At 42.7% G+C, this 12,409-nt stretch overlaps 1 protein-coding gene across 1 annotated transcript; it reads right to left on the reverse strand.

Annotated features, from left to right (window-relative positions):
* Window positions 1–514: 514 nt before the first annotated feature.
* gpn1 (GPN-loop GTPase 1) lies at window positions 515–11,717 on the reverse strand. The gene is made up of 15 exons (XM_064331945.1): window positions 11,668–11,717; window positions 10,629–10,839; window positions 9,870–9,963; window positions 9,721–9,760; window positions 9,282–9,348; window positions 8,906–8,943; window positions 8,207–8,285; window positions 7,516–7,610; window positions 6,949–6,994; window positions 5,972–6,118; window positions 5,087–5,169; window positions 2,971–3,010; window positions 2,439–2,529; window positions 2,160–2,267; window positions 515–991 (listed from the first exon to the last, which is right to left on the reverse strand). The coding sequence occupies exons 1-15, from the start codon at window positions 11,700–11,702 to the stop codon at window positions 900–902; spliced, it is 1,266 nt and encodes a 421-aa protein (XP_064188015.1). The 5' UTR covers window positions 11,703–11,717; the 3' UTR covers window positions 515–899.
* Window positions 11,718–12,409: the final 692 nt, after the last annotated feature.

Below are 12,409 nucleotides of genomic sequence, written 5' to 3' on the forward strand. Positions count from 1 at the left end.
ATCGATAACCGTACGGTGCTGAGGGCAGCCTATCCGGCAGCACTGTGACTGAAGCGCACAGGTACCGCGTGGGCGTTCATTGAGAAGAGGAGACGTGACATGGACTTGGTCCAGCGGTACTGCCGTTTAGAATGTTCTGGATGTGTGGGAGCGAAGCGGCACTTGCGTGGCAGATGGAGCCGGGCACAGAACCTGGTATTTCCAGACCGCGCCACGGACATATGGCACACAACAGCTCTGGCAGCCCACTGCTCTCACCCACGCAGTCGCTCACAGAGAGACACTGAACCAGGGCTTCTGTGCATGACCACAGCTTTTATATAAATCATCATGAAGACAGGCAAGGAAGAATGAAATCTCCTTTCTCGTGAACATACAGGCTCCCGCAAGCGAGTACACAGTTACAATAGCACAATGTGTATGCTTTTCAAAAGAAAACAATACCATGGAAAAATAATGTCTTTATGAATAGAGAGACGTGCATTGGCTACAAGCAATGAATTTTTTCCAGGAATGCTGCTAAAAAAAGTTATTTATTTATTTATTTTTCAATGAGCAGTACATTTGTGAAATTTAAGTTGACGGAAAAGCCACAGGATTGCTCCTTCAAATCAAGAGAAACGGTTACATTTCCCCTATAATCACCATACGCACAGGAGCTCAGTTGCTCACTATGATACAAAAACGGCTATTTCCCTATAGTCACAGTGTCCGTGTGCAGGTGGTCATATCAGTGAAACATGCACAGAGAAGGGGAGGGGCCTATACATGAAACCACGCCCCTTTTACAGCCAGCCCCTCTTTCATTTCGCCGACCTGCGTCCCACCGCAGGGACCGCTGGTGCAGGCAGAGAGGGTCGCGACAGACGATCTCCGATCCAGGGTCAGGGGTCAGGGTGTCACTGCTGTTTCCTACTGCGCACCTCCATCACCGTCTTCCTCTCTTTCAGAAAGTTCCCAAACGCGGTTGCCTCCTTGCTCTCCTCCGTGACTGGAGAGAGAGAGAGAGAGAAAGAGAGAGAGAGAGAGAGAGAGCTAAGTTAGAAGAGTAGCCTGAAATACCAACAACACAGTCTCACAAATATAAGGCAGATGGATGACCACCTGCAAGAAAAATAAGCCAACTGTTGGAAGGCCCCAATGCAACAGTAAATCGTGTCACCGTGCTACATTTTCCGCTTTTAATTCGCAAGAGCTGCACACCAACACACGCATCATCTGAAATGAAACTGGCAAACCCCTACTTTTTCACTCTGCAATTCCCATTTCATACTGGTGAAGTCCAGACTCAACCCGAACCGCACAGTCCATCGCCGCACAAAAAACTTTAACATGTTTCAACAGGCCAAACAGCTGGTTCTGAAGCTCTGGAAACCTTCTGAGAAACAATCAGGAAGAGGAACCAGGGACAAAGCCATCCTCCAACTTTAACTGTAGGACCTAATGAACTGTGAGAACTCTGGATGACATCTAACGATCTGCAAGTCCAGACTTTTGGGACTCAATTAGCAGGTGGTTTTGCCTAAAAGCTTTCGAGATTTTCAACCGATGATTCAGCAGCCAGGAAGAGGATGCCCAATGTGAAACAAGACACCAGGGGTGCAAACAGCACTCTAAATGTCTAGCAGTTCATTCAAAATTACCCCATGGGGTTCAATAAAAGTATATCTTATCTTATATCTTATCATTCCAGGTTTTACTACAAGCGCACTGGATGGAATCCTCCTACCCATATACTCACCTCCGTAAAGGAAACTGCTATGCAATACGGGTGCCATTTACAACCACATGGAACATGCTACTTGTGCCAGCACCGTCAATGCAATCAGACCGGTGGACCAGTATTTGACAAAAATTTTGAGCTCCTGAAGGAGAGCCTGAGAACCCTGCACACACTGAAATAATTCATTGATACAATTCTTTTTCCAGAGAGGCATTGACAGTGTGAGCACAGATGTCGCTGCGGTGAGTCATTATTTACACAGAAAGATCCGGAGTTTCATGCAGCGCCAGGAAATTAAAAACTGTAGGCTTTTGAATGAAAGAAAGAAAAAAAAAAACCTCCTCCGGAGCTGAAGAACATTAAAATGTCACCGCATCGGAAAGGCACGCCCGTAACGACCGCGGGGTTGCCGTAAAGCGCTCGGGACTGCGCTCACCGCTGTGGTCGATGTCGTCCGTGTCGCTGTCGACCGTCTCCTCTTCCTCCTCGTCGGGGTTCCCCCGCATGAAAATGAGGTCGCTGGGGCCCGCGAGGTCCGAGGCTTCTGCGAAAGGCCACCAGTACGGTACAGTCAACCCAAAAACAGCGAGACCAAATGGAAATGGTGACACGGGCCCCAAAAACACTGAGCCGCAATGGAGGTGAACGGCTGTTGCCCGGCAGCCGTAAGCTGGCCGTCCCAACGACTGCTGCCGATGGGCAGGGGCACGCTCACCTACGGGTGCAGGGGTTTCCATGGAAACCTCGCCCATGTCCTTCCGTAAGCGATCCAGCTGTTCCCGCTGTTTCTTGCTCTGAGCTTCACTCTATGGGGGGTGGGAGGGGTGGACAGACTATTATGTACACTCTCATGGCTGTACCAGACACACAGGCATGCGTTCATATATCAAAATTTGTGATCATAGTTCAGCGCATTAGGGGCTCATTGTATGGATTTAAATAGGGCACATACGTATGTTCAAAACAGAAGGGCTGAACACTGCACCAAGGCTTCAATCTCCGAATTTTAAAAGCCCTATATCAACTCTTATTTTGAGCTTTACATCAACACTGCATTTTTATTGGGCACTATGACAGGAGCCCTGATGTGGATATTAATGTGAATTAGGTTACAACTGTGGGATGGTTCACTGCACAAGCAAGCAATTAAGTCTTTCATTTTCTCCAAAAGCTCACAGCAAAAGCTTAGTAAATCCATAAACAGACTCACAACTTTATCACAACTGTGAAACAATTATAACAATTACCAGTTCTCTGTGAAGTCTCTCATATTCTGGCCGGTATTCCCTAAAAGGGGAAAATAATGTTATTGGTTTCTCTGGAAGCTCAAACATCAAATTTCAGGCGTGCATGCAGAGACAATGACCAAGCTTTTAATAATGTAAAATATGGATCCTGAAATGCATCATGTCTGCCCAAATGTCTCGAGGCACATCAAACTCCAGAAGTTTGGCTGACAAGGAAACCCATTGCTGGAGTTCAAACGCTTCCATGCATGAAGCTTTTTATTTGGAAACCAGGGACCGTTATGCTTGCCAGAGTAAAAGAGGAGTTCAGGGGAAGTTCAAGAGATCTGATCCTCTACACCAGTCTTTATAAATACTGCTACGGGGCATAACAGAGAAAGAAATAAAAGGAGAGAGACAGTAAAAATAAAGTTAAATCAATTTTCGAGCCATTAAGTTTGAAGAGTTCCATGAAACGTTCTAGAGCCAATATAGAGACTCTCTGCTTGCTGAGTAAGTCCGTGCGTATGTGAGAGCGAGAGAGAAGAAATAAATTCTGAAGAGTTCCTTGAAACATTGTACCGATACGTCTGTCTCCACTTCCTCTGCTCATGGAACATCAACATAAACCACCCCAATGTAACGTTTTCACAGAATCTCTTGGTGCCTCTAACTGGGTAATACTGAGGATATTGTTCCTGGGGGAGAAAGCTCATTTTAACTGCTTTTCTTGATATCTATATAACAACGTTTCTGATCAAGAAAAGTGGTGCTGGGCCTCACTACTGCAACTACACACAAAAAACTCAGTCTTGACTACTGGCACACCAGACCAGGGGATAAACGATCATTCCTCAGGAGTGAAAGAAAAGATGAAAAAAAAATAAGAGGGGTTTTAGTACTGCAGCACATAATTGTAGAGCACACTCCATACAACAGGAAAGCAATGACTGTTCTCTGAAACAAGTACAAGTGCAACAGGAAAGCAATGACAGTTCTCTGAAACAACATCAAAATACAGAAATGTTAGCAACTCCATCAACACTTAAATACAATTTTATCATGGAAATATAACTTTCTAAATTTCACCTGTCATTAGAGTACAACATCGCAATTAACGATAATTTAACAGATAAAATGTAGCTGTGTGTGTCTCTATTAATAACCTATATACAAAATCAAACCTCCACAATTTAGCCTGTTATTGTGTTATTGCCACAACTTTAATTAAATCACCAGTCACTGGTAATACTAGCTTGCAACTTAGCTAAAGCGCTAACAGTGCGGAAACTGATAAGTTTGAAGATGTTTGCGTGCATCATAAGGCAAGTTCTCTTTCATAGGTAGGCAGGTAAGGTAAAATCGACACACTCAACTGTTAGCACTGGAGACACTGGTCTCCAAGGGCCACCTTGTTTCAAAAACATGTCCTATCAGCCTATCACTGTCCTATACTACCTATGGTAAGTTCCCACCTGCAATTCTGATTTATTTATCTCATAACATTTGTCTTAATTTGCTTAGATATTGTTAAAAAAAACCTCTTTCTGGACAGATACATGAATAACCTTTTTTTTTAAAACTACAATTGTGTTATTTTTTCTTATAAATAAAAAAAAAAGGCAAAAGGTTTTGCAGGGAATTTCTGCTGAATCTACGAGAAACATAACCACAAAATAAGCAATGCATAGAAAACACTCCTTAGCATTTTAAAATAATATCTTCATGCTTTGTTTTGAGATTTTTCACTGAAGTTCCACGATAAATGTTAAGAGTGCAGCTTTATACAACAGACCTTACATTTAAACAAGACCAGGTTAAAACCTAGTATATGGCTGGACCTAACACACGTGATCCAGCCGACCTATGGTGTAACTTCATAACTCTGCCGACCAATGGTGTAACTTCATCACTCAGTCACTCAGTCACAGACATTCGCGTTTGTAGGGCTAGCCCCGCTGTTCGCAGTCCAGCCAAAAATAATAACAATCTGGGAGAAACACTCAATCTCTGCTGTCAACTACAGACAGCAGAGACCTTCCCTAATTCTACCTGGCACTTAACATTATGCGGGGGGAGGGGGGGGCTCAGCTAAAGTAGTCATTTCAAAGGGCTTTAAAGTGAAAAGGCCACTCACGTCTCGTACTCCTTCGCGGCTTCAGACACCTGATGAAACAGCTCATCTAGCCCAGTTCCTGTGACCGCAGACACGCCCACTACCTGCGGGGGAGAAGACGAGGTGCGCGTGACCGAACGCCCGCTGTGAGGGGGGCACAGCCGAGCGCGGACCGACACTCCGACACACTGACACACCGAGCGGCTCCGACACACTGAACGACTCTGCACGCAGATGCAACGACTGGTCGCTTCGTTTTTTTAAAAACCCTCTTTTTACACTTACTTTTGCAGATACTACAAGTAAACAACACACACAAACCTAATCAGCTGCATCAATGTTCATTTCCTTTTTTTAACAAATGTAGCAACTCGGATTCTTTAAAATTGCTCCCAGTGTGAAATGTAGGATTGAATTTGCTGGCCGTTCTCATCGCTCCAGCATTCTCCACCGGTTTGTGAGAGAACAGCACGCATGGCCTGAAGCGAGTGATAACAGCTGCTGCTGCTTCTCTTCTCTCCGCAGTAGTCAGCTTGTCTGAGGAGTGCATTTCAAGTGCAGCTGATGTAGGCAGAGGTCAGGTGCTCGATCAATTGAAAACACACCCGCCCTGGGGGGCATTACAGCCAATTACATACATACCCCCCCAGGGGACTGCCAGCCAGTGTGGGCATTGGCACAGACAGGATCCAATACGACAAACCAGGGTGCGTCCGCACACTGCGACAACGTCTTAGCTGGATGAGCCACACAAGAGCCCCTGAATTCTGATAATACTTATCACTTCCAAATTCATTCATTAATGGGTTGGCAGTTACAGTCAATAATACTATGCCATTTGGTTGGGGGTGGGACTATGCTCTATGCTGGGATGCTATTCTAGGGGTGGGACTCCATTCATCTTACCCGCAGGTTATTGTAGAATTCATCTAGAACCAGGCTCATGGACCGGGTCAGGTTGCTGACGTAGGAGGTCTCCTGGTTCAGCGCATCCTGGAAAGACTCAAAGTCCTGCATCCACTCCACCGCAAAGCTGTGATCGATTATGTCTGTCTGGAGTGCAGAAAGAGTAGACGGAGAGAAACCTTTACAGGTATCTTTATCAAATCTGGAATGATTTCTACCTGGGTTCTCTTCCTGATTAACTTACCATTCACCTAGGTCACCTTTAAAAAAAATACTACACTACTTTCAATAGCTTCATTTTCCACACAGGAATAAACAATTTTACAAATAATTTGTTTAACTAATGAAAAAAATATTAACAACCATATATGGTCAAATGCATTCACACCCTTACAATGAGTATTTTGTGCACATTCCATTAACATTAAAGGCTTGGTTTCCTGTGGCTTAGTGAAATTCTGGCACTTATCACAAATCTTACTAAAAAGCCATACAGCTCATGTGGCATTTTCAAAATACTAGAACATCTCATTACAAAAAAGTCTACAGTGTACATACGTTCAGGTGAAAACTGGATAAAATTCAACTTTAATTCGCTCAAAAATGTATTTGGTTCAATGTTACCAAGAAATGAGTGACAATATTAAAAAAATAAATTTCAGGGAAAGCCCACGGTCAAACATCAGAGAGAAAGAAGTCTCCAAAGAGTGACGCCGGTCAGTGTGAAATAAACTTCCCCCATAACACACCTTTAATCGACAATGGCCAGAAGGGCCTAACTGATCAATCAAATGCTTTATTGTGCATTTTCTTTTCACAATGTAGCAGGAGGTGCCAGACAAATTGTATTATACAAGGGGAATCAAAACCCATAAAACTCAGAGCCAGTTTCGAGGCTCGCTAAGAAATGACTCGCCATGGCAATGGACCAGTTACCGTGGTTACAGGGTCAAGTGAGGACAGCGGCTGTACAGTACCTTATTCATGACCACGATGAAGGGCAACTTGGTCTTATACAGAATGCTGCAGAGAAAACAGGAGAGAGTGGCATTGACACTATCACCTGAAACAACTTCTCAGTCAATCATTACAGGCAAGTATTCCTGTTAACTGCTTTAACCCTTACAGCATTACAGTGCTGTACATGTACTCACGTGTATGTAAAGAGAGGGGTTTCTACTAGGCTGCTTTGAACCCAATTCTTAGCCCTAGCTTTGCTAGCTGCATTTACCAATTAAAATGTGGCTAACCTTCTGAACTCCTCTTTTAGTACAATTTTGCAATGACCACACATTAAGCGCTTTAAAAAAGTGTTCTGTTCTCTGCAGGTCTTGAACTGCTTTCAACAAATGCTCAACAAAACCATCTGTTGCACAAAATCTTAGGGGTCAACCGCTGACAGCTACAGTAAGTGAAAGTAACTAATTAATTCTCATTTTCGCAGAGCTTTCAAACCCTAGCCAAGCCCTCTCCACCTCCCTCACACATACTGAGGGATCCAGCAGGTCGACAGCAGGGCACGGTGGGATTGATGTGAGGCTAACCTGCAGGCGTAGAGCATGTTGGACATGAATGTCACAGGGTTGACGCTGCGGGACGTATCCATCACGTACACCACCACACAGGGGAAAGAGGAGGCCTGTGCAGAGAACACACTGCATGTGTCACTCAGTACTAAGTACAATACAGCAATGCAGTCATTCAGTATGTTACACTCTATGGGTCTTTATGGCTCTATATAAGCTTCTCTAAATGTCAATTTATACTAACTCAGCACATCACTTTGTATTAGCTAAACTTACCAATCTCAATCTATAATAACAACACTCTGTACTCACATTACAAGTTATCAAACTGTATCACTTTGTGCAATATAAAATTATATTGTACAGTACTACTTTTACTTTTGTGAAACTTGGGACCAAGTGACTGTAATAACACATTATATCACTCCGTGTTTAAATGGTGCAACATCGCTTCAAGGCGCCTGGCACCATAAAGCTTTGTGGTAACAGCAGGATGCCTCTCTGCATTAACACGGTTATCATTCTGCACCAGCCTGATGCAGTATAACTGTGCTAATTTAGCACAACTAAGCCTCGTCATGCTCCAGCCCTGCCACATACTGAGGGTTCCTACCGCAGGGTTCATACTGATCAGACGTACTTTTGGGATTCCTTTCAATTATTTGTGATAGAAAAGAGTATGAAATTCAGCACGATTTCGGCAACATACCAGAGCTTCTGTGATGATGGTTCCAGAAGCCGACCAAGTGAAGACTTCAATCTGTCCTGGAGTGTCTATGAGAACATACCTATTGGCAGAGATTGCGGATGAGAAAACTCCAGAAGATTCCCAAAAAGACCCAATGTTATATAGGCTACATAAGAGCTGGCATACACCACTTGGCCAAAAGTATGTGGACACCTGACATCTAACAACTCATCTAAAATTTTGGCCATTAATATGGAGCAGGTACACCCATTGCAGCTATTACGACCTCCACTCTTTGTGGAAGGCTTTATACTAGATGTTGTAGCATTGCTGCTGGGATTTGCTTCCATTCATCCAGAAGAACATTAGTGAGGTCGGGCAACGATTAGGCAGTTAGGCCTGGTTCACAGTTGGCTTTCCAACTGATGCCAAAGGTGTTGGATGGGTTTGAGGTCAAGGCTCCATGAAGATCTTCCACACCGTTTTCGAAAAAAACATTTCTATATGGACCTTGTTGTGTGCCGAAACAGGAAAGTGCCTTCCCCAAACTGTTGAGGAAGCACAGAATTGTCTAGAATGTGATCGTACCCTGTAGCATTAAGTTCTGCCCCTCACTGGAACTAAAAAGCAAAGCATGAGAAACAGGCCCAGACCAAAGGATGGCCAGATACACCAATATGACTGAAAGTATCTTATGTCAACAAATATATATAGACTTACTGGTGACAATTCTGTTTTTTCTCAATAAACTTCATAACCTGAAAAAGAGGTTAACAAAACATTAACTACCACAAACATCTTTGTAGATGGCTAAGACTACATTTCACAACAATGCCATCTGTTGGACAAGATGAGTAAATTCAGAATGTACAGCACGTTCATTAAATGCTAAAATAAAGCTTTTTTTATTCTAAAACACACATATACAAACCTTTAAAGTGAAAGTGGGTTACATTCAAAACAATTAAATATAAGAATAATAGCCTATGTTCGCAAAAATTACCTACAATTTACTAGGGAGATTGTACTTCTATATCCTTGCAGGAAAGTACATTTCCATTCAAGTCATTTCTGGTTAACAGGAAAGGGGCTGTACCTGATCAAACCGGGTTGCAAAGAGATTCAGTGAGGTGACAATGCCGCCATTTGGACCGAGGCCATACCTGAGTTTGCGTTAAGGAGAGTTTCAGTGAACATTATATAATTTACATACCCCCCCACCCCCAAGTTGTTCTAAATAAGATGGCACATTTGGATAAACTAAATCAAAGATAATTTAACATTACAATGCATACAATATTTTAAAGCATCGCCTATAGATTTGCTTGAGGCAAAGCTTCCAATAAAAGCCCCTTAACAGTAGCAAAAGTGATCTGTACTACTAACTGTAATAGATATAAGGTGGTGAAATTGCTCATGGGGAGTCATTAACTACTCCAAAGGAACACTGAAGAGGGGAAACAAATTGGCGTTTTTAAAACGTTTGTGTTTTGAAATAAAACTGTTGTTCATTGACTTCGGTGACAAAAGGATATTGTTTCATTACTTCTTTGTAGTTAACAGTGTCACGGATATCTGTAAGGTAATGAGAGAAAACATCACGCGTCAAATCAAAACTTGTTATACATTCAGCTTAGGGAACAGTTATAAAATGTGCAAAGGTCGCATTCAAATACTTGCTTACCGATGTTAGCTGGAAAGGGGACCTCATGAACTGCAGGATCTAGATTTATCACATATGGGGGGTTTTTCTTTGCGTGTAGGTGAGCCGTGAGACGCTGAAAGTAACCATAACATTAAACTAGATCATATTATCATCAGTACCAGCATCAGTGACAACGTCAGGTCGACAGGAGGAAAAGACGCGTGCCAACTACCCATTCAGAGGACAAAAAAGTTACATTAAAAAAAACATAAAATGAGCGTAGTTGTACATAACTGACTGTAATAATACTGCTGGTATCAAATGACTACCTGGCATTTAAACCGGAAAAGGTTGGCAACTGTTGCTAACAAGCAACATACGCCAGAAAACTCACGTTGTACGTAGAACAAGCAAGATAGATTGACTTTCATACTTTAACTAGGTCTACTTGACATCAATACACATTTTATTCGAAATGGATGTAAGAAGCTAGCCCATCGCCAGTCGTATTCGTTACTTGACACCTGTTATTGTACGATAGGTAGGATAACAGCTATCCTTACCTTAGCCAGCTAGACAGTCAAGTGTGTCCAGTGACAGACAACTCAGCTAGCCAGCTAGCAGACTGGCATAGAGCGAAAGATCAGATGGTAACCTCAACACTGTAAATGGTCTCTCAGTGTAGTTATTATGAAGGTACACATATCCGGTGAGACAATTCGGCTTGATTATTGAAAAGACTAATAGGCTTTGTACCAAACAGCAGCAGGCTAAGTCTGGCTAGCTAATGTTGCTCACCTGTACAAAAGTCGTTTTTCCAGATCCTGCCATACCAAGGACGATAAGGCACACAGGCTTCTGGTCAGAACTCGTTCCCACCGAGGACTCTGGCGCTACACTCGTATCACCCCCTCCGCCATCCTTGCCTTGAGAATTACCCCCCAAAACATCTGCTTCTCTTGAGCTACCCGGCGCGGCCGCCATGCTTGTTTTGTTGCAACTAGAGCCACTGCCGAAAAGGAAAGTGATGTCGTAAAGTTAACCCTAGCCGCAAGCTCAGATTCAGCTAATAAAGCTACGGAAATACAGTTCATTGAATAGAACCCATGTGGCAGCAAACCCAACGCTCGATATGTGGAAAAAATAATTATTGAATGATTTCAAATGGCTCTGGGAAACACAAAGGCGAGAATCGGCTCCTTTTGAGCAACACAGTGCAATTGAAGATAATGTGTCATGATTTCTGTGAACATGGCGACATTTTAATGACATGGCGTAAACTTAATGTGCACCGTTTACCAGCCCTTCGATCAACCTGCAAAGCTCATTGAGCCCTTGAGCAGCCGATCCGAAAGCTATAAAAGCGACTTTATATGGGTAGTTGCTATTCAGATCACACTTGAAGGACGCATTCCGAGCCAAGTACAGTCATTCAACAATGGGGCTTGTCAGTAGAGGGCAGGCTACACTTATAAGCGACACGTTTAAAAAATATGTAGATCTAGACTTGGCCTTAGTAAAGCTCTGTTAGTTCAAGAGGTACAAAGCATTAACACTTTCCAATGAGTTTCAGAATTGAAATAACAAATTGTAACGTTTATTATTAGCATTTTAAGTAATTCCATAATTGGGCAGCATTGTACAATTGGATGTTTTGTGGAAACAAAACACATGCATGCGCACACCAGCCAAGCCTTGCGCTTTAAACTCAAACTCATTCTCATTTTGACCCTTCTAGTGAGGTCACAGACCTAAAAAAATTATGAAAATACTTTCCTCATTTTAGCAAAACTGCCAAAACCACTGAACAGAGAGTACACCCAATATCAACTCTTACCACAAAGCAGCAAATTCATCCTGGTCTGGTTTCATTGCTTCATTCTTGGGGGTTAGCAATACAAGAATATTCTCCCTGTTATCCAGACTCAGCTTTGGGGAATTCTGCCTTTTGTGACTAAGCGGGGATATGCTCTGGGTGTACCTCAAATTGAGCTACTGCACATTCACACAGTCAGCAGCTGTTCTCTATCAGCAATGAGCAAAGTTAGAATTACAACTCAGCTGCACACATTTAAATTTTCAGTTTTTAAAGGGGAGTTATTTTATTTTATTGCTCCCCAACAGAAGCTGAAGTCCATTTTCATTATTTGTTTTAAAAGCAGTCAGACCAAACACTGGCAACAGCAGCCAACCCTCTGTGCCATCCAGGTGGAGCCCAGGGGATATGTCTGGCTAAGTGTTCCAGGCTTTCAGTGTTTTATTTTAGTTAAAACATCGGACACACAGGGAGGGGTCTCTGCAAAAAGGAAACATTGATTTTATCATCATACAATGATGCATTGGTTGCTTTTTTCCCTCTCAGATTGAAGGGGGGAAACCCACACAACTGTTGATCAAACTTGTTTAGATGGTGTTTTTTTTTTTAAACAAAACACAATTATCTTATTTATTGTTTCGTTTAAATTTCAGAAGCTTCTGTTTTTCGTTCAGTTTAGGGTTTTTCGTACTGGATAAAGCAAAGCATGGTTCGACATATGAGACTGCAAACCTCAATGTCCTGAGAGAGTTTACATACAACA

This window comes from Anguilla rostrata, chromosome 1, assembly GCF_018555375.3.
Source record: "Anguilla rostrata isolate EN2019 chromosome 1, ASM1855537v3, whole genome shotgun sequence".
In the NCBI taxonomy this organism is placed as follows: domain Eukaryota; kingdom Metazoa; phylum Chordata; class Actinopteri; order Anguilliformes; family Anguillidae; genus Anguilla; species Anguilla rostrata.